General features: G+C 49.0%; 8 protein-coding genes across 8 annotated transcripts; 4 read left to right on the forward strand and 4 right to left on the reverse strand.

Annotated features, from left to right (window-relative positions):
• Positions 1 to 1,509: 1,509 nt before the first annotated feature.
• On the reverse strand, positions 1,510 to 3,642 carry L3040_007374 (uncharacterized protein; the record flags this gene model as incomplete). Its single annotated transcript, XM_066154833.1, has 7 exons — positions 1,510 to 1,859; positions 1,978 to 2,059; positions 2,182 to 2,301; positions 2,444 to 2,496; positions 2,566 to 2,771; positions 2,859 to 3,472; positions 3,520 to 3,642. The coding sequence occupies 7 exons, from the start codon at positions 3,640 to 3,642 to the stop codon at positions 1,510 to 1,512; spliced, it is 1,548 nt and encodes a 515-aa protein (XP_066010725.1).
• Positions 3,643 to 9,273: 5,631 nt separating this feature from the next.
• Positions 9,274 to 11,400, reverse strand: L3040_007375 (uncharacterized protein; the record flags this gene model as incomplete). Its single annotated transcript, XM_066154834.1, has 6 exons — positions 9,274 to 10,095; positions 10,160 to 10,270; positions 10,341 to 10,390; positions 10,445 to 10,617; positions 10,688 to 11,028; positions 11,092 to 11,400. The coding sequence occupies 6 exons, from the start codon at positions 11,398 to 11,400 to the stop codon at positions 9,274 to 9,276; spliced, it is 1,806 nt and encodes a 601-aa protein (XP_066010726.1).
• Positions 11,401 to 12,324: 924 nt separating this feature from the next.
• On the reverse strand, positions 12,325 to 13,441 carry L3040_007376 (uncharacterized protein; the record flags this gene model as incomplete). Its single annotated transcript, XM_007297554.1, has 2 exons — positions 12,325 to 13,145; positions 13,303 to 13,441. The coding sequence occupies 2 exons, from the start codon at positions 13,439 to 13,441 to the stop codon at positions 12,325 to 12,327; spliced, it is 960 nt and encodes a 319-aa protein (XP_007297616.1).
• Positions 13,442 to 14,679: 1,238 nt separating this feature from the next.
• On the reverse strand, positions 14,680 to 16,090 carry L3040_007377 (uncharacterized protein; the record flags this gene model as incomplete). Its single annotated transcript, XM_007297555.1, has 3 exons — positions 14,680 to 14,699; positions 14,855 to 15,733; positions 15,808 to 16,090. The coding sequence occupies 3 exons, from the start codon at positions 16,088 to 16,090 to the stop codon at positions 14,680 to 14,682; spliced, it is 1,182 nt and encodes a 393-aa protein (XP_007297617.1).
• A 388-nt stretch (positions 16,091 to 16,478) lies between these two features.
• Positions 16,479 to 17,601, forward strand: L3040_007378 (uncharacterized protein; the record flags this gene model as incomplete). Its single annotated transcript, XM_066154835.1, has 2 exons — positions 16,479 to 16,800; positions 16,853 to 17,601. The coding sequence occupies 2 exons, from the start codon at positions 16,479 to 16,481 to the stop codon at positions 17,599 to 17,601; spliced, it is 1,071 nt and encodes a 356-aa protein (XP_066010727.1).
• Positions 17,602 to 17,824: 223 nt separating this feature from the next.
• Positions 17,825 to 20,104, forward strand: L3040_007379 (uncharacterized protein; the record flags this gene model as incomplete). Its single annotated transcript, XM_066154836.1, has 9 exons — positions 17,825 to 17,932; positions 18,004 to 18,577; positions 18,646 to 18,691; positions 18,745 to 18,923; positions 18,986 to 19,035; positions 19,101 to 19,220; positions 19,289 to 19,395; positions 19,495 to 19,788; positions 19,936 to 20,104. 9 exons carry the CDS (start codon positions 17,825 to 17,827, stop codon positions 20,102 to 20,104), a joined length of 1,647 nt encoding a protein of 548 aa, XP_066010728.1.
• A 1,260-nt stretch (positions 20,105 to 21,364) lies between these two features.
• On the forward strand, positions 21,365 to 23,808 carry L3040_007380 (uncharacterized protein; the record flags this gene model as incomplete). Its single annotated transcript, XM_066154837.1, has 10 exons — positions 21,365 to 21,463; positions 21,535 to 21,769; positions 21,901 to 22,225; positions 22,290 to 22,468; positions 22,537 to 22,586; positions 22,659 to 22,778; positions 22,842 to 22,922; positions 23,056 to 23,081; positions 23,217 to 23,558; positions 23,709 to 23,808. The coding sequence occupies 10 exons, from the start codon at positions 21,365 to 21,367 to the stop codon at positions 23,806 to 23,808; spliced, it is 1,557 nt and encodes a 518-aa protein (XP_066010729.1).
• Positions 23,809 to 25,043: 1,235 nt separating this feature from the next.
• On the forward strand, positions 25,044 to 25,692 carry L3040_007381 (uncharacterized protein; the record flags this gene model as incomplete). Its single annotated transcript, XM_066154838.1, has 3 exons — positions 25,044 to 25,224; positions 25,364 to 25,503; positions 25,591 to 25,692. 3 exons carry the CDS (start codon positions 25,044 to 25,046, stop codon positions 25,690 to 25,692), a joined length of 423 nt encoding a protein of 140 aa, XP_066010730.1.
• Positions 25,693 to 26,134: the final 442 nt, after the last annotated feature.

Below are 26,134 nucleotides of genomic sequence, written 5' to 3' on the forward strand. Positions count from 1 at the left end.
ATAATAGAGCAGATCTGGTCTGATCTAGGGAAATAACCCGTTGTACAGGCAGGCACAAAGAGAGAGACGGAAGAAAAGAAGCTGTAGGACAAGATGGATGACGATGACGAACTCAGCAGCGGCGACCTTAGCAACGGCGAGCTCAGCAACGGCGAAGTTAACAACGGCGATATCAGAAACAACTAACTCATCTCAAATCGCCATCCTCTATCTGATCCCCGATAGCTGCTATACCAAGGTCGCCAACCTCGCCTATTCATTCATCGTCCACCCACCTACCGTTACGCTGGAAAAGTCTGTCGGAGATCATAATCAGAAAAGCTCAATTCACCAATCCCAACACCAAGATTCCTGATTCCTAATAGCACGCAGCCCCTTTAACGCCTAATCGCTGCAGATCACCAGCGATCTGGATGATTGATCGGATTTGAAAACTGGAAAGGTCTCATAGGAGATCACGTGGCTGAGCTCGGATGGTGAAGCTTGGACTTTGGTGTTCCCTCTTAGCACCGACGAGGAGGTGCAGGTGCGAGAAAGACTTGTTTTGCATAATACATTTCTTGTTCTTAGTATCACATACTATACTTCGTAATACCATTATCACGTTTCATATTTCATATCATTTTCAGCGATGCTGATTATTAATCCCCTTATGATTAACATCAAGTATCAAATATCAAGCTTTTCACATCAAGCATTCCATACCCCCCCCCCCCCCCCCCCCCCCCCCTCTCTCTCTCTCTCTTTTTAATAACCCGCCTCTCCTACTTCTTCATACACATAAACATAAACATAAACCCCTACATTACAACCCACAAACACAAAACGAAATGAGAATCCCAAAAACCAAACGCACCTACCCCAATACACAATTCCCACTCCCATTGCCATCCCCATCCCCATCCCAAGCCTGCCCCTACCTAACATAAAAAACAAAAATCCAGCAAGATTCATCTCATCAAATTCAGTTTACTTATAAATAAATCTTCAAACCTGCGAATTGCAAGCCCGATTATTTATATCTACATTTATATCCTATAACCCTTTCCCATCTACATCTCCTTCAATTTTTTTTTTTCTTCTATCTCCAAAACTCGCTTAATATCCCACTCGGAGCTCGAGAATAAGCGAGGTAAGATGTAGACGTCTTGTCTATCCGTTTGCAGCATAAATTCAATACAATCCACCTCTTCCTTCCTTGATTCCCTTGCTTGTAGACGGACGTTATGATGATAAGTAAAGCGGTCTGTTTCGATCTCTAAATTGTCTGAAGAGGGAAAGGAAGGGGGAAAAAGAGAAATTTCAAAAAGAGAAATTTCAAAAAGAGAAATTTCAAAAAGAGAAATTTCAAAAAGAGAAATTTCAAAAAGAGAAATTTCAAAAAGAGAAATTTCAAAAAGAGAAATTTCAAAAAGAGAAAGTCCAAAAATATAAACTCCAAAAAGAGAAATGCCAAAGCTCAAACTTCTCCTTCACTCCCCTTCCCTTCCCTCTGCCCCCACCAAATCACTACCGAATAGGATCCTGAATATCGCTCCAGTCATCCTCCAAAGCCTGCGCACCACCCGCCAGCGCACACCTCGCAATGCCATCCTCAATCGTAGCCCTCAGCTGCAGCAGCGTCGGCCGGTGAGCCGGCACCTCGTACAGACACTCCATGAGCGTCTCGCGGAAGAAGGCCGAGTAGTAGGTCATGGCGTCGATCTCGAAGCCGAAGAGCACGCCGAGCGCGGGCGCGCCCTTGATCGTGCGTCCGGGCGGGAGCTGGTAGGGCTGGTCGGCGCGTACGCCGGTGGTGGCGACGGGCCGGTTGGGGTCTGCGCAGAGACCGACCTCGTACATTGTGGCTGCGGCTTGCCCTGTATCGGGGGGAAGGGGAAGGGAGAAGGTTAGTGGGTAGTTGGTGAGCTGGTAGTGTAGTTGGATGGAGGCATGGGATGAAATAGACGAGACGGGGTTTTAGGGCGCGGTACGTACAGATATTCGTGCAAGAGCCGTATCTTCCACACACAGGCGAGGTCATGAAATTATTGTAGTTCCAGCGCAGCGTGAATTGCTCCTGTAACGAATATTTTCTATCAGCCAAGAGCTAGCATGACGGACTGATCTGGGCAAAGCGTTTCCGCTCTCCTCCCCGTCCCCCTTTTTTTCAGTTATGAAAATATAATAAAATAACCTTACGGGTGCGTAGTATCCCTGAGTGCCTCTTCTTCGCCGCCCACGATCCTTCACAAAATCGTTCAAGGGGAAGACCTGAGCAGGATTCCGGCTGAATTTGATTGCGTTGCCGAAATCGGCAATCTGAAGGGAGAAGAAGCAGCAGTTAGTCAGTGTTTTTGAAAGATCAAGAATCAAGAATCAAGGTTCTTCTCTTTTACGTTTGTTGAATCAGAGTTTACGAATGAATAAATGGGGGAACGGATGGATGGTTGGAATAGCTTACCTTAAAGACGGGCAAGTCAGGATGCGTAGGTTGGTCCCGATCGGCCATCAGGACTTTGCAGAACAGTGGTCTATCAGTAACCGGAGATGACCTTCTAAGGGGAGATTTAAGGGGGACCTTACCGTTGTCGGGCTTCAGGTCCAGGTGCACTATAAGATGGGTAGCCGGGGCCAGTGTCACGGCCGGAGCAGCCGCCGCGAAGGTCGGGGGCACGGTGGGCGGGAGATTAGGCGCCGTGGTGATCTCGGCGCCGTACTCGAGCATGCTGAGCCCGTCGGCCAGGCAGCGGAAGATGTGCCACATGGTCATCTCGGTCAAGGGGACGCTTCTATCAAGGACATGACATATATCAGATATCCAGATCCATATCAGCTCCCAAGAGCTCGGCGGCTCGGGAGTTAGTTGGCTGACTAACCTAATCTGGCGTCTCTCCAGCAAGTCACCCAGACTCCCCTCCTTGCAATACTCCAAGATGATCTTCCGCGTCCTCGACAACCAGCCTGTCGGGGGCACGGCAGCCACACCAGGCCCAGCCGGCACCCCCGGCACCCCCGCCACGATCCCCTCGCGCTGACAATCCGCCAAGGTGTACGGCAGGCCGTTGTAGCACTTCAGGACGTGGCAATCGTCGTTCTGGAGCGTCAGCTCCGTCATCATGTTGAACTCGTTGAGGAGAAAATCAGCGGAGGCCAGATTCGCGGCCGTCTTGACCGCGACGTCACGGACGCCCTGCCGCGTGCTGAGCGCTCGGGAGCGCGGGCTGGTTTTGCCGACCCGGGTCCACTTCCAGTGCGTTACTTCCCCGAAGGCTCCCGTCCCGAGGATTCGGATGGCCCTCCATTGACTCATGTCGCCAAAGCCACGCGCCATGGCCCCCCGGCCGAAGCGCTGCTGCCGAGTCACATTGTTGATATAGCTTCGGTCGATTCGCACTCGGAGCCCCGGAACCCGAGGAACCCACGTGGGCGGGTCCGGCGGGGGAAACGGTCCGAGGGTCCCAGGCCCAAATGCCTGTTGTCGGTATAATGGCTGTGGCTCTCATCAGTGGAAAGAAGAGGAAGAGGGGGGGGACTTACCATGACCATCCCCACCGGCAACGCCGGGAACGCTGAATAGTTTATTCTGTTCCAGAAGTTAAACTCTGCGGCAATGTCAGCCGGGGCTGCTGTCGCCGGTCCCGGCGCCCCGGCCGCCGCCATCTGAGCAAGCCTTTTCTTTCCCTTTCAGAGGCCAAAAAGAACGGCCTTTCTCGAGATGTCGTTGATGGTAGGGTTGGGCGAGAAGTTGCAGAGTTAAGAGTCGAATTCCTATCTTAATCCTTAGAAACGTCCTTATAATCTCTCTTCCCTCTTCTCTGTCGTCCACTCTTCCTTCTCCCTTTCTCATCCAGAAATAAAACCCTTCAATCTCTCTCTCACTATCATTCTCATCCAATTCCAGAAAGGAATGAGAAACGAGCAGAGTATCATCCAACATAAAACTCCTCTCCTTTCCTTTTCTTTTCTTTGTTCTATTCTCCTCTCTCCCCTCTACTCCTCTTTGTTTGTCCGAAGCATCCCAATTCATTCTTTTCAACTTCTTTCAACTTCTTTCAACTTCTTTCAACTTCTTTCAACTTCTTTCAACTTCTTTCAACTTCTTTCAACTTCTTTCAACTTCTTTCAACTTCTTTCAACTTCTTTTAACTTCTTTCAACTTCTTTCAACTTCTTTCAACTTCTTTCAACTTCCTTTCCATTCCCTTCCCTATTCCCTATTCTCAATTCAATTTCCTTTCAGTTTCCTTTCCATTACCCTTCCCATTCCCCTCCCCGTTCCCCATTCCCAATTCAACTTCCTTTCAGTTTCCTTTCCATTCCCTTCCCAATTCCTCATTCCCCTCCCCATTCCCCATTCCCAATTCAATTCCCAATTCCCAATTCCCTCTCCTCTCCCTCTCCCTCTCCCCCTCCCCTCTCCCCCCCTCTCCTCCCCCACTTCCTTTCTCCTCTCTTCTTTCTCCTCATCCAAACTCCTTAACCTTCAACGTTAATTCCTATTAAGCAACCCCCCTCCCATTTTTTAAAAAAATGTAACCACAGCTGCAAAAAAAAAAAAAAAAAAAAAAAAAAAAAAAAAAAAAGGCCGAACTCGTAAAAATACACCTATATATATACATGCTCTATATAGAGATAACCCAATCCAATCCAACCCAACCCAACTTAACTTAATTCCTCCCCACAAAATTTCATCTCCAAAATCCCATCTCCAAAATCTCATTCTCCAATATCTCATTCTCCAATATCAACATCTCATCTCATCTCATCTCATCTCCAATATCAATATCAATATCAACAGAAAAAAAAACCCACAAATACAAACAGCGAATAAGAAATATTTCCTTCCTTCCTTCTTTCCTTCCTTTTATCCTTCCTCTAAAAAAAATATATATATATAAAATAAATAAAAAAAAAAGGGGGGGGGGGGGGGGGGGGGGGGGGAAGAAGAAAAGAGGCAGGTATACTCAATGCCTAGCGCGCTCGCTCGCTTAAATACTCACGTACGTACGTAATAGTGGGACTTGACGTCGCAACTTTTGGGGCCCTTCCCTAAAGTGGGCGAAAAAATTATGTCCCGCGAAAAAATTATGTCCCGCTTCAAGCTTCAGCGTAAAAAACGGCGAAAAACGTTGATAATCTAATATAATATTTTTAAAAAAAATAAGTTAAAATCTTTTTAGCGTTAGTTTTAATCTTAATTAAAAAGGGAAAAAAAATCCTTTTTTTTTTCGTCCTTTTTTTTTTTTTTTTTTTTTTTTTTTTTTCCTTTTTCCTTTTTCTTTTCCTTTTTCTTTTCCTTTTCTTTTCTTCTTTTTTTTTTTTTTTAAAAAAATATATATATATATAATAAATTTAGATAGCTAAGCTTATTATAGATTTTATTTTTCGATTTTTCGCTTTCTTTTTTCTTTTTTTCTTTAATTCTTAAGACTTTAATCTCTTATAAGTTTAAAATAGTATATATATACGTACGTATTTACTTATTTATTCACTTACGTATTTGTTTTCTTTTTTTAAATACTTTTTATTATTTATTTATTTTAATTTACTTAAATATTTTACTTTTTCGTTGCGCTGCTTTGCTTTACTTTGCTTTGCTTTGCTTTACTTTGCTTTGCTTTGCTTTAACTTGCTTTGCTTTACTTTGCTTTGCTTTGCTTTACTTTGCTTTGCTTTGATTTACTTTACTTTATTTTGCTTTGCTTTGTTTTGCTTTGCTTCGCTTTGCTTTATTAAAAAAAAGTTCGAGAAAAAGATCTTGCTAAGTTCGCGGACGCTTCGTACTTAATCGACTTTTAAATATTTGCAAAAAAAAAGGCTTTTGAATTAAATAAAATCTATTAGCTTGCATTTAAATCAATAACGACGACGAAGATTACAAGAAAATAAATACTTATCTTCGTTTTCTTTAATAAAAATAATATTTATTAAATAGAAAGAGCTTAAGAAAGAGCTTGAAGAAGATAAATAAAAAAAACAAAAAGATTCGCCGTCGGTTCGATCTATAGCATCTTTTAACTCAATTCAAAGGACACGCGGTGAAATAAAATTTTCGTAGCTTAATTGAGAATGAATAATATTATTAAATATATATATATATATTATTGCAATGTTGTGAGCAATGTTATAAGCAATATAAGTGTCTACGTTCCTCGCGGTTTTTGGCGTTGAAGCGGGACATAATTTTTTCGCGGGACATAATTTTTTCGCCCACTTTAGGGAAGGGCCCCAAAAGTTGCGACGTCAAGTCCCACTATTACGTACCTGGGGGTGATTGATTGATTACCTTGGCGAGATTGGATTCGCTCGGCTTCGCTTAACATCATATCGATTTCGCTTGATATCATCTACATCACTAACATCATTCACATCACATCACCTACTTCACCCATATCACTCACTTCCCATTGCTTCCTATCACTTCACCCACTTCACCTACTTATTTACATTACTCCATATCTTATCTCTTTACGCAATAATGGTAACATTTCATCGATTATTTATAAAGTATTCACAGAGTATTCACAAAGTATTTACAAAATATTTATAAAACGAACAAACAAACATTTCACTTTTATCTTTAGCGCAAGCATACTTACTTATCTATCTATCTGTCTACTTATCTATCTATCTATCTATCTATCTATCTATCTATCTATCTATCTATCTATCTATCTATCTATCTATCCACTTATCTATCTATCCATCACCCTTTTAATCACCCTTTCAATCCCAATCTCCAATCTCCAATCTTTAATCTCCAATTTCCCATTCCAATCCCGATCCCAATTCCTGCCATCCAAATCATATAAACAGACTATTGACACCACATGCCTTCCTATCTTTCTATCTCTTCATTTTGCAAACAAATTTTACTCTATGTACTCCCTCCCTCTACTCTCCTTACCTTAAAGGGGAATGAATGCAAGAGCATTTCGACGCTCAGCTGATCATCCGATAACCATCCCTTTCAAGGACGATTTGAACAAGCTAGCATAGCTAATAGATCACTTCAGGCCGAGATTTAAAACCGCGCAGAATCTGAAAACAAACGATTTAAATCCTTTATAAATCGTAGCTAAAAGAGAACTATTATATTCGATGAAATCGCCTTTTGGTAAATACTCGTCTTTTAGTATAAAAAACCGTCTAAGGACCGTTCTCGAGCGTTTTGAGACCGTCTTATAGCCGTCCTATAGCCGTCTTATGGCCGTCCGTGAGCTTAAAACCGTCTCGGAGAGCGTAAGTTGATAAGCAAATACCTACTCTTTCGATTGCTTGCTAGTCTACCCTTTCCTCCTTTAATCACTGACGACACCCCCCTTTAGTACTATCACCGGTACACCACCTCCGGAGGACGCAGGTTACCAGGGTGGCCGTGGGACGCGGGTCAACTTTTGCGCAATCGATCGATTCCGATGATAAAAAAATCAGAGCGTTGATCTACAAGCCGTGGCAGCGATACCGAGAAATATCGTAGCGTCGAACTTCTTCAATAATGATGAAAACAATTTTTATTTCCAAAAATAATCTTTCATCGACAACCATATCTTCTTCCAAATAATCATTAAACAATTTCAATTTTATTATTTTTTTAAAAAAAAACGAGCTAATAAATAAATAAGCTCATTTCAAAAAAAATATAAACAAAGACGGCTAGCTATAAAACGGCCACAAAACAATCTCTTTCAATAGCACGGTCTTTTCGAGAAACTACTATTCTTAAAAAGAGCTTAAGACTGAATGTAAGCGGTCTAATAGCCGTCTCTTATAAAAGAAGATCATTATAACCATATCTTCTTTTATATAATTATCAAATGATTTCAATTTCAATTTTTTTTTTTAAAAAAACGAGCTAATTAATTAATTAATTAATAAATAAGCTTATTTCAAAAAAAAATATAAACAAAAACGGCTAGCTATAAAACGGCTACAAAACAGTCTCTCTTAATAGCACTATCTTTTCGAGAAACTACTATTCTTGAAAAGAGCTTAAGTCTGAATGTAAGCGGTCTAATAGCCGTCTTTTATAAAAGAGGATCATTATAACTATATCTTCTTTCACATAGTCATCGGATGATTTCAATTTCAATTTTATTTTATTTTAAAAACAAGCTGATTAATAAATAAATAAGCTTATTTTAAAAAAGATAAACAAAGACAGCCAGCTATAAAACGGCCACAAAACGGTTTCTCTTAATAGCACAGTCTTTTCGATAAACTCTTATTCTTAGAAAGAGCTTAGGACTGAATACAAGCGGTTTAATAGCCGTCTCTTATAAAAAAGAATTATTATAACTATATCTTCTTTTATATAATCATCAGATAATTTCAATTTCAATTTTAATTTTTTTTTAAAAAAAAACGAGCTGATTGATTAATAAATAAATAAATAAGCTTATTTTAAAAAAATATAAACAAAGACGGCTAGCTATAAGACGGCCACAAAACAGTCTCTCTTAATAGCACGGTCTTTTCGAGAAACTGCTATTCTTAGAAAGAGCTTAGGACTGAATGTAAGCGGTTTAATAGCCGTCTTTTATAAAAGAGGATTATTATAACTATATCTTCTTTCATATAATCATCAAATGATTTCAATCTTCATTTTTTAAAAAACGAGCTGATTGATTAATAAATAAGCTTATTTTAAAAAAAATATAAACAAAGACGGCTAACTATAAGACGGCCACAAAACAGTCTCTTTTAATAGCACGGTCTTTTCGATAAACTACTATTCTTGAAAAGAGCTTAGGACTGAATGTAAGCGGTCTAATAGCCGTCTTTAATAAAAGAGGATCAGAGGACCATTTAGATGACCCTTTACCACCTTTTAAGGTATATCTTCTTTCATATGGTTATCAAATGATTTCGATTTTTTTATTCTTTTAAAAACGAGCTGATTAATTAATAAATAAGCTTGTTTTGAAAAATATAAACGAAGACGGCTATAAGACGGCCATAAATCGGTCTCTCTTAATAAGACGGTCTTTTCGATAAACTACTATTCTTGAAAAGAGCTTAAGACTGAATGTAAGCGGTCCAATGGCCGTCTCTTATAAAAGAGGATCAGAGGACCATTTAGATGACCCCCTACCACCCTTTAAGGTAGATAAACAGATAGATAAATAGATAAATATCCTCTACTTCCACTCCACTCCGCTCCACCCCTCTCCGCCCTATCATCTACCATTTCCTACTTTTCCACTTCAACCCCTACTCCATCCTCCCCCTCTCCCCTTCCCCCTCCCCTTCCCCCTCCCCCGCCTATTTATCCCCCCCCCCCCCCCCCCCCCTACCTCCTCCTCTTCCTACTCCTCGCAAGCAGCACCGCCCTCGCGACCTGCGTCGCGTTGTACACGTGCGTCTGCCGGCACATGATGATCGTCGCCGGCGGCACGGGCTGCGGGAGCGGGAGCCGCATCACGTTGCCGCACTGCACGCCCGTCGCGAGCAGGCCTTGGCACCTGAAGATGCTGGTTTGGGGGAGGGGGGCGGCTGGGGGAGCGGGGGCAGGCGCGGGAGCAGGAGCTACGACAGGCCCAGGACCAACGACAGGCCCAGGAGCGACAGGTGCTACAGGTGCGACCACAGGCCCAGGAGCGACAGGTGCTACAGGAGCGACGACAGGCCCAGGAGCGACGACAGGCCCAGGAGCGACGACAGGCCCAGGAGCGACAGGTGCTACAGGTGCGACCACAGGCGCTGGCGCATCGCCCGGCTCGGCCTTGGTGAAATCCTCATAAGGCTCCACGGCCAGGTTCAAGCTCAAAGTATCTTCGATCCCGTTGGCAACGCGTAGCCGGATGTTGTCGAGCGTTGGCCGTTGATCAGGAATCTCGAACAGACACTGAAAGATCAGGTCTCGCAGGGCCACGCTGTACTCGTCGTAGGCCATCATTCTCAAGCCGTAGGTGGTGGGTGGCTGGTCCTCGCCGTCGATCTCAAAGTCGGGCAGGAAGGGCTCGAGGTGATCGGGCGGGGAACCATCGAGCGTCAAGAGTTGGTACATCATCGCGCCGACGGACCAGAGCATAGTCCAGGGCCCGAAGCGGCCTGCGATGGCCGGTCTCACGTCGTACCAGTCCGAGCTGTCCCATTGCGCTGTGAATTGCTCCTTCTCTGGTATTAGCTAGCTAGTCACCTTTCGAGAAGGGATAAGAAAGCGACTCCGGGCTTACAGGTGTAATGTATCCAGGGGTGCCGCGGCGTCTCAAGCCAATTCTCCTTTCGATATCATCTTTTTCAACTTCATCGTGCTCAACGATTGCCGCGACGCCAAAATCGCCAAACTATGATAGCCTCTATTAGTAGTCGCCCACCTGCGGTGTTTTTCTTCTCGGATGGAGAATGAAGGCTTACTTTGTAGACAGGCACGCTCATATGCTGACGATTCCTTCCGCCCACGAAGACTGTGATCCGTCGTCAGCCGAGGGAGCCCAAGGTAGAGATATTGGACTACCTACTGTTTTCAGGCTTGAGATCAAAATGCACTATAGGCGACCAGCCTTCAATCTTGTCGCTCGCCCAATCCCCTCGGCTATTTTCAGACATTTCGGAGCCATTCGCGAGAACGCAAATGGCGTCAACCATGCACTCGAATATGAGCCATAAGCTGAGCTCCGAGAAGGGTTTCTGTCTGTTCGGGCGTCAGCAAGATAACAAAGGGCCAGGTGAGCGACAGAGATGAGCGACAGATTCATCCGTACTCTACGATGCGCTTTTCCAGCAAATCCGAAAGATCCCCATTTTCGCAGTACTCCAGGAACAACCGGCGCAGTCTGCCATCGAACGCCGCGTCGAGGCCCTCATCGCCTACAAGGTCAAAAGCCTGAGCATCCGCGAGCATTCGCACCAGGTGGATAGAGTTAGTAGTGTCTCTGAAGTGCGTGAGCCATCGATCCTCGATGTTCATGGTGGTGTTCGTCGCCGGAGCGTCCGCTTTCAGCTCTTTCACAGCGACCTTGTCTAAATTTGGCTGCCTCCCCCCGGCAAGGCCCGTCCATTCCCATAAACCTACGAGCGCACTCGCGCCTTCACCGAGAAGTCGCTGTGGTCTTGCATCAGCCGAAAGCCCGTGATGTTTCTCCCAAGGTAGGACGCCTGAGCTTACAATTGCCTTCCAGTTACCGGCTCCTCCTGGTATGCCCAGGGGATCTTGGGCGAGGAAGTCCTTCATGTATTGTTCGGGAGGGACCTTATCGACGGGTGCGAGGACTCCTGGTGCACCATTAAACGTGATCCTTGGCGGAATAACTTCTGGTTGAGGTGTGTCTGGAAATGCATAGGGGTGGAGTCGGTAGTAGTCCTGCGCGGCTGCCATGTCAAGATCTCCTCCCTCCCCCCTATAATTGCGCCAGAAGTTGATTTCTTCCAGCATCGCTGGCGTCATGTTTGAGTTTGGTCTCGCTGGGTCGGCCATCTTTGCCAAGAGTACGAGCACGTGACTTACAACTTGGAAATGAACGCCAAATAGAAATTTAAGGTCCCTCCAACGACGGAGGTCATATGAGAAAAGATGATATACCAACGGAGCTTTGAGAGCTGATTGTGAGATTCCTCAACTATGCGTCGAGTCGAGTAATTCTTTGTGCTAGACACGGCGCTGCATGCAATCACTCCCACCGCTCAAAGCATCAAGCGACACAAGGACAACAGACAACAAGCAACTATGCAATTGTCAACATGATGCCGCCCCAGGCCCGGATTTCTGGTTTCGTCGGCCCGGATTCCGAAAGCGGACTTTTGACGAGAAATTGATCATTCAGTAAAAGAAATCACACCTCTCACCGCCTCCACTCTCATCTTCTGGTGCTAATTAGAGCGCAATAGCGCACGGCAAGAGATCTATCCACTTTCTGCTTTACAGAGAATGGTCGTCGCAACGGAACAACGGAATAATAGAAACGAGAGGACAAAACGGGCTCACTAGTCGATGATCACAAGGATCAAAAGAGAAGAAAAAAACGGAAGTGCCGAAGCAAAATCGAACGAGACCAGAGGCAAAAACTTCTCCACCCAGATGTTCAAGTCTGGTGAGTGTACAACACCACACACACACAAGATTTAGGCTGCTTCGACGAAACAGTAATCAGCCACCGGACCTGTGCGACCCGGGTGGAAGATTGGAATTTGGAAGGCAAAGCTGTGTAATTCTAGTCTCTGAAGTGTAGGCGCAGGAAGATTTCTCATGGACCAAGTAGTTAGCAAGGATAACGTCAGGCTAAACGCTACGAAGAACAATGCACCCGCAGACCAACGCTCGCGTAGTCAGCGGTAGCGACTTGGAGAGATGCTCAGGCAATTCTTTGCTTCGCGTCTCAAGGGAGCGATCTCTAAGCGATATCTAAGCGAAGATATGCAACGTCCCCAGGTAGTCGGTAGGGTTGTTGAAGCGCAGATGCCGGTCGAGCCCCGAGATAGCATCCAAATCCTCCTTCGCCAGATCGAACTGCGTTACCTCCAGGTTCTGCAGCAGTCTCGTCGGGTCATTACTCTTCGGGATCACGCACAGCCCTCTCTGCGTGGCCCATCTGAGCAGGACTTGGGCGGGGGTCTTCTTCACCTTCTCGGCAATCGTGGTTATGACCGGGTGCTCGAAGAGGACGGGAGCTTCCTTGGCCTTGTCCCAGCCGAGCTCAATGAACGACTGGGGACCGAAAGACGAGTATGCAGTGACGGCCATGCCTTGCTCTTTGGCGAGGGCGAGGAGCGTGGGTTGCACGAGGTATGGGTGGTGCTCGATCTGCAGCGTCGCGGGGCGGACCTTGGCATATCTCAAGAGATCCAGGATCAAGGCGCCCTGGAAGTTGGAAATGCCAATGCTCTTTGCTAACCCCTTGTTGTACACCCCCTCCATGGCGGTCCAGGTCTCCTGGATGCTGGCCGAGGACAGCTGCACGTCGTCCTTGCCGTCAAAGGCCCAGCCGGGTGGGTATCGGACCGCGGGATCGACGTACTTGAGGGCGACGGGGAAGTGGACAATGTAGAGGTCGAAGTAGTCGACGCCCCAGTCGGCCAGCTGCTTGCGGCAGATGGGCTCGACCTTGTCGCCGTCGTGGAAGGAGTTCCAGAGCTTGGAGACGATGAAGAGCTCCTCGCGCTTGACCAGGCCGTCCTTGATAGCACGGGCCACACCCTCGCCGCATTCCTTCTCGTTGCCGTAATCTGCGCGGGGGGGAAGGGTTGGTCAACGTGGGGAATCTCGCGGAGCAGAGGGGCAGAGTGGGAAGATTAGAACACGGAGAAGAGAAGAACAGGCAAGTGAGTGACCAAAAAAGAAAGAAAAATGGTTCAAAAAAAAAGGAAGAGAAAAATAACATACCACACGCGCCATCGAACAGTCGGTACCCGACCTTGATGGCGTTGTAGACTGTATCGGCACAGGTTGCGTTTGCAACCTTCCACAGGCCGAAGCCAACCTGTGGCATCTCGACGCCGGTGTTGAGCTTGACGGTAGCCATAGTGCGGGCAGATGTGTCGCGGGGGGGTTGGGTATGGGGGTATGTATGTGTGTGTTTTTGGAGGGTGGAGGATCTGCGTTGGTGCGGGAAGAAGGGTGAGGATGAGGGTGAGGGAGGGTGAGGGAGGGTGAGGGAGGGTGAGGGATGGTGAGGGAGGGTGAGGGAGGGTGAGGGAGGTTGACGATGAGGTTGAAGGGTGGCAGCGAGGATGAGATGAGATGAGATGAGATGAGATGAGGGGTAGAGATCCAGTAGAAGATCGAGGGGTCGACGTGAGTTGGAGTGCGGGGAGTCCCAAGTCAAGAGTCAGCTGGTGTCGGTTGATGTCGAGAGGAGAGAATGGGGAGTGGATGATGCCTGGTGGTGGGTGTCTTTATCCGCAATGCCGTTTCGACTCTTCTCTTCATCCCCAACTGGACCAGATCAAGGTCATGTCAACAACCCATAATCCATCCGGATCCACCTGGCCCTGCCCCTCCCTCTCTCCCCCCTCCCCCCTCCCTCTCTCCCCCCTCCCCCCTCCCCCTCCCCCTCCCCCACGACCATCCTTCAGCCGCCCCGACGCAGAGCTGGCTAAATACTACGTACTACGTAGCTACCGGTACTGTACCGTACTGTCACAGTCTCCCTCCCCCTTTCCCCGCCTCGAGCCCCTGCATCGCCATCACGGGGAGGGCAACCAAGCCATCCTACCGTACTTGTACCGGTACTTAGCCTGAGTTGATGTTGGGGTGCGTCACTGGGCTTGGCGTGCCGTGCGGCGGCTGAATTGAATTGAATGGAAGGGAAGGGATGGGAAGGGATAGAGTTGTACTTGTACTGTAGCCTCGGCTGAGGATAAGGATCAGGATAAGAATACTGTAAAGACAAGGATAGGGAATCAGGGATACCCAGAGATACCAGAAAGGCATACTTAAATCTAATCAAGGCGACGAAGCCGACGCGGCTGAATAGGTAGCTAAGTACATAGTACCGGTAGCTTCGGGTGACTGCTAAGTAGCAGCGAGTGCCCCGCCAGCACAGGGAGCGATCTCCAGTCCAGTCCCGTCCCGTCCCGTCCAGATCAGATCAGCCCAATCCAGAGATCCAGAGCCGCCATCCATCCATCCAGCCATCCATTATCCGTCCATCCATTAATACAATCAGTCAATCACATTTCCGCGCCCGGGCTTCCCAACCTTCGTGCTGTCTTCCATGCCTGTGAATCGTGTATCTATCGACCACCCCAATCTAGCTTTCTATGACACCCGGACGAAGGCTGTCACCGGTCAGCATTGCCTGCCTGCCTTTCCCATCATTTCCCATCCGTAGGGAGGGAGGGAGGTAGGGAGGGAGGGAGGGAGGGAGGGAGGTAGGTAGGTACGTAGCGAGGTAGCTGGCTGGGTACGTGGTCGGAAATGGGTCAGCACTCACTAGCATCAATCTGCATCACTTGCGGCAGCGCCAACCGGATCTTATTCCTGTACAGCGCCGGCGCCCTCAACTGCAGCGGGCACCCTTCAAAGTACACCGTGTTCAGGTTCCCCTTGCCCTTCAGCACCTCCTCCACCTCGCGGAAGTCCGCCACCAGGTTGTAGCTCGCCCAGACCTCCTCCAGCTCCGCCAGGCCCTCCAGCCCCCTCAGACTCGCAATCTGGTTGTTGCTGATGTCCAGCACCCGCAACCCCTTGCAGTCCTGCAGGCCAGAGAGCGTGGTGAGTGCGTTGTGCGAGATGTACACCTCCTCGAGCTTCGGCAGCGTACTGAGCCCCGTGATTTCGCGGATGCGGTTACTCTGTATCGAGAGAATCTTCAAATTTTGGAGCGTCTCCAGCCCCTTGATCTCGGTAATCTTGTTCTTGCCCAGCCACAGCTCCTCCAGGCCCACCAGCGTCTCCAGGCCCTGAATCTCCCGGATCCGATTCGCCGCCAACTCCAGATTCCGCAGCTTCCCGAGCCCTTCCAGCCCCTGGATCACGGAAATCTTATTCTGCACAAAGTACAGGTCCCGCAGCTCCTTGAGGTGGGAGATGTGCTTGATGTGTTTGATCTTGTTGAAGCTCAGGTCCAGGTTCTGGAGGAGTGTGAGGGAGTCCAGGTTGCGGATCGAGGAGATCAGGTTGTCGTAGAGGTCGAGGTCTTTGAGGGTCGCGGAGAGCGGGGATAGGGCTTCGATGGTGGCGATGGAGTTTTGGCGCAGGCAGAGCCGTTCGACGAGTGCGAAGCGCTCGAGGCGGAGAGAGGGGATCGAGGAGACGCGCGCGTGCACACAGTCGATTTCAGTCGTGTCGGGCGGGTAGTCGTCCAGGAGATCTGTATCGTAGCAGGTTTGAGATCAGTATGCTTAGCTTGTAGAGTAGTTTTGGCAAGGGAAGAGAGAGATGGACCTTCGTCCGCCTCGATGCGCTCGCCAGGCAGCACGTTCTCCTCGTCCGAGTACTCGGGGTCTGAAATCGCCTCCGGGTTCACCAGCTCCGTCTTCTTCTCCAGCCGCAACTTCCCATCCCAGCCGCTGCTGCTCCGCGGGCACTTGGGCATGTCGTGGTCGGCGCCGTCTTCAGAGTTGTTGATCGAGATGTGCGGTGGTGGGGTCACTTCTCTGGATGCCGGGACTTTGTCGACTGGCTCCACCGCCAGTACGACTTCTTTCTTGTGGCCGTTGGTCGCCATGTTGAGGTTCGGGGATGTGTATTTGGTGTTTGGAGAGATGCGGTGTGGACAGCGCAACCCATGGCGTGGAGTTTGGAGATGGGAGGTTGGCCATGGTACGGTAGATGGGAAGATGGCGGGGCTGCTGTGACTTCACTGACAGTTTAGATGGCCCGCATTTTGATTTTTCTGTATGTGTTGGGCGACATCATCCTTCCATAACCCACGCAGCGACACGACAACATGCATGAAGGCTGTTTATCGCATCGCATCATATCCACGGTCGCAGCAACGCATCGTTGGCATCGTAATGCTTCGTGTGCATAGTAGGGCTTTCATCAGACAGCCATTTGTGGCCCGCCGCGAGGGTCCTTCGATTCCCATCCGGCCAGGACGACAGCACGCTCGAATGGAAGCCGGTCAACCAAGGTATCTGGGAAGCAGTGCTCCGTTTCTGTTGCCGCCGGTGATATTCAGTGGGTTGATCGTGGCGTTATGGAGCTGGAAATGCCTCATGATGGTGCTGTTCCAGAGCAAGATCATATACATGCCGGGACTGCCCCCCAACGCTCGCCGAGAGACGATTGCAGAATACAAAGGCCAATGCGGGGGTATCGAATGGAGAGAAGAAAAGATCAAGTCTTTGGACGGGACGAGGATCAGTTTGTTGGTGGCAAGTGTCAACGATGGGATACCAACAGCGAAGACGGTGTATATCCTTTACTTGCAGGGTTGTCACACTTTCTTCTTTCATGAATGCATAGGCTCATTTCTCGTACACAGGTAATACTTCTTCTCTCCCTCCTCGCTTACCATTCCTGTCTCCTATCCTTCTTTCCCTCTTAGGCCGATCACGGGATCTGGTTGTCAGATACACCATGGTCTGCTGCAGCTACCGAGGCTTCTGGAATTCTAAAGGTCGGCCATCAGAGAAAGGCATCGCCATGGATGCTGCGGCTTCTTTGGAATGGATCAGAGACCATTTCCTCCAGCAAGGCGGCAACCCTACAGAAGCCATCCCCGTTGTGATATGGGGCCAAAGCGTCGGCGCAGGAATAGCCACGAACCTCTCCGCCCGACAGCATCTCTTCTCGAAGTACAACCTCGCTCTCGACACCTTGATCCTCGAAACTCCATTCATCAGTGTCCGAGCTATGCTAGAGACTTTATATCCACAAAAATGGTTGCCGTACAGGCATCTCTGGCCGTTCTTGTGGAATCATCTGGACAGCTATGAGGCTCTGGGGGTGATGAAGCAGAGCCTCAAGGATGCTGGCATGGAAGCCCCCAGGACTCTGATCCTTGAGGCCGGCAAAGATGAGCTTGTTCCCATTGAACATGGCGACGTCCTCTTGAAGAGATGTTTTGAGCTTGGGCTTCAGGTTGAGAAGAAGGTGATTGGGGGCTCATTGCATACGGAGATTATAGTGAGACCGGAGGGAAGACTAGTTGTTGTGGAAGCCATCGAGGAAGTTGGCCGATCGTCGATATCACGTGGGCATAAATCGCAACAACATTGCAATTCCGATTAAATTCCGAACTCTTGAAGACGATGAGTCGATACTCCTTGGCCTTCCTGGCTCCTTTGTTGACACCAGGCTAGTCTGCTGCAACAAAGAATACTTTGGCGCGGCAAAGCCTTTATTCCAGTTTATGACTTCTTTCGCTTTGTGTTTCTCCCTTACATATTGCGATCTCGTGCCTGTCGGTAATAATCAAATTCATAGTCACTGGTCTGGTGGCTCTTGGAACATCATGGGTTCAACTTTTTATCCTAATTATATTGCTGAATGGAAACAATGGTTCAGATTCAACAACCCGAATGCAAATGCCGCTCCCTTCCCTGCCAACGCTGTCATCATGGTAAGTCTTGTCTGCCAGAATGACTGCTTTCCTTCCTTTATCTATCCTGATGCTGAACACGCATCACTTAGGCACAATTGCAAGGTTATGCTGCACCCCCGGCGCCAGTGGTTGCAGCAGGTCCCAACCCAGCACCACCTATTGTTCCGCCAGCTTTACCCATATTCGGAGCCGGTCCGCCTGCAGCTCCACCGCCAGCTGTTGTTCTACCTCCTAGACCAAGGCCCGGCCCAAGGGTCCCTGCCGTGGCATTTGTGCCATCCCCTGCTCAGGCAGCTATGCTTGTGGGAGGAACAGGTCCCCGGGCGTTCGGAAACACCTTCATACCTGACTGGAGGGCAGTCAAGATTCTTGGGGCCGGTGGCAACGGAGTCGTTGCGTTATGGGAATACATAGGATTGCCTGTCAATCGGCCGCCCGGCATAGCGCGACATAACAGGGTAGCCGTGAAGACCGCGACAAATTTTCAATTTCCGCTAGATGAAGAAGTTGATTTCATGTGGAAATTGAGTCGATCTGGTAATTGCGAACATCTTGTGCAATTGTTGAAATACCCAGCGGAGATTATGGACCCTGCGCGGATAGCAGCTGAAGGCCTTCACCCTCTATGGAACGGGCGTATCCGGCGACTGATTATGGAGTACTGTAAGCGGGGTTCCTCTTGGTGCGAAACCCACCGAAAGTAATGCTGACAACAGAAACTCACCTCACAGGTCCTCAAGGCTCCCTTGAGGACCTCCTCCAAGCGCGTCGTGCCCGGTATCCACCTTCCATCGTGCATCCACTGGATAATCTCGCTGACAGGATTCCAGAAATTTGCTGTTCGCTGAAGTCACGCTGTGGCACATCTTCGACTGTCTGATCGATGCGTGTAGTATCATGGATTTCCGCACAGAGCTTACGCTTGACACCGGTGGCCAGGCAGTCATCCCCCAAGGCTACCCTGAAGGCAATGAAATTGCAATCCATTTTGACGTGAAGCCTGCAAATAGTGGGTAATCCTCAATGCTGCAGCTGAACTTTCGGCAAATGAAGTTCGCTGACCCCGAGAAGTTCTTGCAGGTGATCGTAACCCAGGTCATACGACAATGCCAGTATACAAGGTAAGACGTATCGAATCTTTCTCGCTTGGGAAACATCGCTAGAGCTGATACTGACTCTGCCACAGATAGCTGACTTCGGGGTTGCCCTGTGGCTGTTGAGAGGATTGGGTCTCATGGCTCCCCATCCCACTTACCAAATGAACCAACAGTGGCGGAATCGAGGAACGTGGGCGTATAGGGCTCCCGTAAGTAATTGTACGCATGAGTTGCCAGGAAAAGGCCATTTGGCTAATCTTGGAACTCCCGGAATCAGGAACAATTCTCTCCAAGGTGGAATTTTGGTGACTACAACATGTCACCAGTCTGCGGCCAATATGGATCCGCAACCAACGTGTGGCAGATAGGACAAATCATGTATGAGTACGTTGGTACTATCTCCTGACAGCTACCACACACGTGGAGTGTGGTTCTGGCCCTGACAAAGTATTCGTCCGCTCGATCCGCTGACAGTCCGAGCAGATTAGCCTGCCTCACCCAGGGCGTAGCAGAAGTGCACATGCCCTTTCGACCTGCGTACACGATCGATGGGGCACCAGCCTTGGGAAACATATTCGGCACCAGGCTCGAAGGCCAGCCTCAGTACTCCAAGCAGCTGAAAGACATGATCCACCAATGTCTCTACGAGATCCCCGGCTTCCGACCCTCTCTCGTCGATCTCAAGACGAGGGTTGCCGAGCGCCTGCAGTTCTTTCTGGACCTCGAGACGCCCGCCGAGCCGTGGGAGGATTTGGGTCGCCCGGAACCTATGCCCCCGTGCGTTTTGGCCTTACCGTCCATTCTTTTCACTCATTCTTCAGGTCCCCTTTTGCTTGGTGTCCATCTCCCGCTTCCCCATCTCTCTCTCTCTCTCTCTCTCTCTCTCCATGAAAATTATATGCGTCAAGCTAACATCTTTCCAAGCGGACAACCGGTGCCTCCAGCCGTCGGCCTAGCTGTGCTGCAGTGTACCTGTCTGCGCCAAGACGCAAACATGGCTCGGTGCAAAAAAAGAAAACGAGTGCGTGCCGACCATCCGCGGCCCCGTTGCTTCGCCCATAAAGATCTCGTCAGGTACCCGCATGGGTTCTGATAGAATGGACGTGCACCTCGACCGGATGCGGTGGTGGCGGTGGCTTCCTGCGTAATTGATATGCTGCTCCAAGGGCACCACTCTCTTTGTCAGTGTCTCAATCGATGACAATTTTGAAGGGCTATATAGGTTTGTATAGCCAGCGGTGCGAAAGGGAAACGTGAAAGTTGACATGTTGCACAAAGGGGGCCAAAGAAACTAATGTATGTTGCTTGTTATAAATGCGGACTGTTTTAATTTTGTACGCGATGCGATGCGATGCAGGGCCAGAATCCAACCGTTTGCAAAATATATGTATGCGCCGTTTACGGAATTCTCTAGCTTCTTTCTCTGAGCAATGCGTCTGTGTGATGGCCCGTTGCCGTGTCTACATAAAACACAAGCGAGCTATTCTCGCCAAGCAATTAATTTACTCCTCCCCCATTTGGCGAAGTGGTGCTGGGGAGCCTATTTCCCTACCGTAGATATCTGTCAGGACCTGGAGCCTCCCCCTCATAGGGCTTTCATTCCAAACGAGCTTTCTCCATATCTGTGAATTGTGTACGGCGGGCACTCTCACCCATTTAGTGATTCGAGGGGGCCGGCCGGCAGGATTGCGTTGGCGGTACGGTAGCCGAATGCAAACAACGGCTTTGTCCTCCCGAAGGAATTTCTTGCCCAACCTTACTACTTTTTTTGTCCGCGTTTTGGATTGTGGTGTTTTATTGTCTCTCTCTCTCTCTTTCTCTCTCTCTCTCTCTCTCTCTCTCTCTCTCTCTCTCTCTCTCCCACTGGTTTACCTCTCTCTGGCCTACCTCCCAGAGATCTGGTAACCATGGCAAATGCTTACAACGCCCAGTTCTACGCTGACTGGAACGGGTGGTTTATTTATACGGCACGTAACTGCCGCCTTCGCCTTGCAACTCGCTTCCACGGTGTTTAAGCGAGGGTTGTTTGTTTACCTACTCAGGTTTAGTTAGTATTCCCCAGAAACCCGAGGTTTGGATTCGTATCGCAACATACCCCGATTGGCTTATCTCCCACCCTTTTTCTCTGTATAGCTTCCCCAGCCGTTTCTGCTCTGACTTCCGCATCCGGTCCGGCCGGAAAAGTGCGACAAAGAAGCCCGGCTCACAAAGGATAACACTGTTCTTTTCCACGCAGCCTCCAACATGCGATTTCTTTGATTCTCTACACGGTCACCTGTCGAATCGATCAAGTCGATCAATAACAAAGCAATCAATCTCGCACGCAGCAAGTGTGTGGTAGTAAAGTCTGAAGATGGCGATGAACTACACCCCCGAATTCTACCGCGAATGGAGATTCTGGGACAAATACAACGATCCAAATGCCCCAGACAAGAGCAATGCCACGGTCAGAGTAAGCATTGCTACCCTCATCTCAGCCACGTGTGGGATCAATACACAGCTTCTGAATCTGGTGTCTACTAGGATGAATACCTAAGGGATCCTTTCGCGGCGCCGCCTCCGAATATTCGACAAGCTGCACCGATTGCTGTTCCTCCAGCACCCGGTGCTATCATACCGCAAGCCATCGTAGCCCCGACGCCTGCCGAACGAAACCTCTATATGGTCCCCGCGTTAGCCCCTCGAGGCATCTCAGGAACTGGAACTCCTAAATTGTGGAAGGGCACCAAGATTCTCGGCACCGGAGCCTCTGGGAGTGGTGAGTTTGACTCCGTGCTCAGACTGGACGGTTCTTTCCTCCTCCTCCTTTTTTTTTTTTTTTTTTTTTTTTTTTTTTTTTTTTTGGTAAAAAAAAAATTCGCTGATCGGTTTTGACTCGCTGTACTGCAGTTATTCTCTGGCAATGGTCGCGGGAAAGCCTGAGGGTACCTGGCTACAAGGGCACCCTTCTGCCATTAGATATCGCTGTGAAGACCATCACAGCTGTGGAGAATGATCTGACCTATGAAGGTGGTATCATGCAAAACCTCACCCGATTGGGCTCGCCGCACATAACCCGCTTGCTGGCCCCCCCAAAAGCTTTGAATGCTCAAGATAGGCGGCGGGAGGCTCTGGATAATACTTGGCACCAGAAAGTCCGTCGCCTCATTATGGAATACTGTCCTCAGGGCTCGATACTGACGCTCCTCCGGAGACGCATTGCTCGGCAAGTACAGTTTCTCGCTCAAGCCTCCGATGATACCAAATTTCGGCTGACTCTCTTCTTCTTCTATCGGTAGCACCTTTCCTTTCTCCGAGCTAACGCTATGGATGATTTTCGAATGTATGGTGGACGGGATTGGCGTGTTAGATTATGGTGCTGAGGTTGGATATGATCCGGCCACCGGGCTGGCCGTCCTTCCTGCCTTTGATGCGGCGAGACCTGTAGGGGTTCACTTCGACATGAAGCCAGGCAATAGTAAGCGAAGCACGAAAGAGATCCGAACAGCCCAGGAGAACCTCCACGTGCTAACATTCGGCTCTCAGTCATGGCGGGAAATCGGACAGTCGCCCATCCGGAGCTGCCGCTATACAAAGTAAGCCCGAGGATGCGATATAGGAGCGTCCAGTCCAGGTTCTGAGACAGCATGCCTGACTACCCTTGACAGATAGGAGATTTTGGGACCTACACGTTGCAGGACAGGATGCCGCCTCCGCTGGTACCTGCTGCGGACTGGGCAACCAACGAAGAGTTGCGCGCGAAGGGCACGGATGGCTATTATGCACCGGTAGGTCCAGTCGACTCTGAGAATCGTCTTTCCGAGGGGACTGATTTGGATCTCGCATCTCAGGAGCAATTCTCCGCGCGCTGGAACAACGCGGATTACGCCGCGTCGCCTGTCTGCGGCCAGTACAGTAGCGCTACCAATATCGTAAGTCTCAACCGCTATAATCCTTTCAGTGCAGAAGGGACAACCCGCCCGCGGTGATGATCTCTGACCGGGCGTGGGTGGATTCCCTGCGAAGGATATGAGTCTAGAAGACGAATGCTGACGGCCATCGCAGTGGGGAGTCGGTGTTATCATGTACCAGTAAGCAAGCACCCCCCGAATCTCAGTCCAGGCCCGGCCGGCCGGACAGGCTGCTACGCGAAGAATGAGATCTCTGAAACGACTTTTTTTTTCTTTTTTCATTCTCACGGATTTTTTGCTGATGTTCGACGACAGATTGATATGCCTCGACTTCTGGCCGCCGGACCATACCCAGCCATTCATGCCAGGCTTCAATATCCAGGGCGCCCCAGCCCAAGGGATTCTCTACGGGGTTGGCCAGCCAAGGCCATTAGGCCCGGCAGGCTCGCCGCCCCTGCCACCCCTTGTCCTGCAACAGCAGAGCTACTCGGCCCAGCTAAAAGACCTGGTTCATGAATGCCTGTACGAGATTCCCGCTCAAAGGCCCACCCTCGCCACGTTGAAGCAGACCATCGCGGCGCAGATGGCGCTGCTGGTGGCAGGTGGTGCCACGGTAGACGAGTGGTTCGATATGGAGACTCCAGACCCTGCTGCTGTGTAAGTCGAGCAAACATACACCCTTTCTCCACCGAAAGGCAGCTAGCTAGCCGTCATGCCATCGTTGGACTTTGATGTCCCCCCTTTTCCGTCGTTGAGCATCTGGTGGCTTTTGCAGCTTGGGCTTCTATACTGACTTGGACATGATAGAGATATATCAAAAGCAATTGCAAGAGCTGCTGCCGGTGGGCCGCAAGTTGAGGGTATTGCTGCAGGTCGGTCTCGTCGCCGACCGTCTCCGAAAGGATAAGAAATGGTTGAGACTTGTACATGAGGAGGTACCTTTGATAAGTTGGATATCAACGAGGATCGTTTTATGTACCGTCAAACTCTTTTGTGCCAGACTATTTCACAGCCTGCACACTCTTATTCAGCCAATCTGTCTACGGAGTCCTTTTGCTTCTTTAATCACGATCAGGATACCACTAGCAGTAGATAGAAGGCGGTAGTTTTAGATCCAATTGAAAAAATTCATCAAGTTAGTACTTCCAGATATATCAATCAGGCCACCGGTCATCCGCCTCAAACCCAGCTGGATTTGCAAAGGAACACATAAACTCTCGATCTCGCTCTAAAACAAAAACAGCTAGGGGTTGTTTTCCGACCCACGTAAACAATCTAAGCGACGTTCCGAAGAAGATGGCAGACCCGCACCGATTGACGTTCAAGGCTTCCAGTCAAGAAGGCACACACCTGCTTTCCTTTCATTTCTCTCTGCCGAGCGTTAATTAAAATCGAGAAATGTCGAAAAGCAAACCTCATCTCATCTTCTGCATTATCTCCTCATTATCCACCAGGTCAGATGCCGGATTCAAATATACAATCGATCCAGATTCGTCTTTCCTACGCCACAGGCCTGAAGGTATGCATGCATACTTCTAGCTTAGAAACCAGTGAACCTAATTAATTCTTAAAAAAAAAAAAAAAAAACCCCCTCTGTGAACCAAGACGCAGCGGGGTGTTTTCGTAGGCCGAGACCACAAAGCGGAGAAATCGATTTGTGTTCGAGGGTGGATTTGCCTTTTTGCCGGAATAGCAGAGTGGAGGCTGGCTGTGTGGAAGAGGCGCGCTTTTTCTTTACGTTTAGCGCTTAGCGCTATGCTCTCTTGCCTGGGATTTATCAAGATTCAGAAGCAAGATGAAAAGCGTTGTTCTTGATATTGGAAGTCAGAGGAGGACTTGCTTGAATCGGATTTGAGAAGTGTAGGGTGGGGGAAGGGGACGGAGAATAATTGGTGATAAGGAAAGTGTTACGCTTAGAGAGAAAGAGAGATATGTGTATGTGTGCAAATGATGGTCGGTCTCGATGTACTTACATATATACAAAGCAGGCTGAGGGAATAATTTTAGGAGACATCCGTTCCGGAGCGTTAGTGAAGCATCAGTGAGTATCAACGCCGTTTCTGGGCTGATAGGCGAAGTTACGGACGCTTAGAGACACGGTTAATGAGAGTTACAAGACAAGCCCATTCCGGTTAAAACACGATGCAGGTGTCAGGTGTCGAAGGAAGCCTGCTCTTTATCGAAGATTACTGCATCGTCCGCCTGGTAAAGCGTTTTCTTGCCCTTGTATTTCCAAACGGTACTTTCTTCCGTCTCCTGCCGTGCGTTGGTGAAGCTTCCCCAAGCTACTACCACATACCGGTCAACATCGAAACGAGTCCAGGTTAGTAAGCAAGCATTGCCTTCTCCAAGCGCTGGCCCTCGTAAGCAAACCCCGAAGTCACCAACGGTCCGTGCCTAGCACAATTAGCAATGAAGAATCAAATCATTGTGCACATGGGCTAGCCAGAGACTGTGTAAAGCCGCCATCCAGGTCGTCGATTCCAAATTAGCAGCATGGCCTCTCCAAACCTATATCGTCGTCGTCCTAGTAGTGCAAACTAGCTTCTCTCTCTCTCGACAGCAGCGACTGGGACAGGGAAACAAGCGACAACCCCAACGAGTAGGTTTTGTCATCTTCGAGCAGATTCGTTAAGGTCGTCGGGTCGTTGTCGACGACCTCGGCTTGCATGTACTGACAGAGTTTCAGTATGATGATGATACCTGTGGGTCGGTAACTATGAGCCACCTGCCGGTTGAGTTTGAAGGGCTAGTATCCAGGATTCATGGGAGAGTGCCGAGTGAACAGTAACGGGGTGTGATCTTGAAGGGCAGTAACCGGTTGTTGTTTATGGCAATCCTGAGCTGTGAGAATATCCGTCGATGGAGTGAGTATCTGCAAGTAGAGCGAGAAAGCAAAGATAACGAGGGACGGAGAAATGTGGGGGTTCGAGGTAGTGAAGTTTTGTCCCGTCTGCTACACAGAGCAGAGTCCACTTGCAACTCTCTGTATCTCGGTATCTCGCAATTTACAACACATCTGCTGCACTTTCGCAATTGCGCCGGCCTTTAGCCTACCTCCAAGTTAAACACATCACGAATTCCAGAAAGCCATTCCCATTGTTTCGTAATCGAATTTTGCTACGCATTGCCATTCATTTCCGTGGCTCATCTAGCAGCGAGGGCGAGAAAAACAACCCATATGCAGTGCAACACCGGATTTCCATTCCCAAGTCCGAATAACCCATCAACCA

The sequence above is a fragment of the Drepanopeziza brunnea genome, assembly GCF_022702325.1.
Source record: "Drepanopeziza brunnea f. sp. 'multigermtubi' strain 214-2 chromosome Unknown ctg13, whole genome shotgun sequence".
NCBI classification, from domain to species: Eukaryota; Fungi; Ascomycota; class Leotiomycetes; order Helotiales; family Drepanopezizaceae; genus Drepanopeziza; species Drepanopeziza brunnea.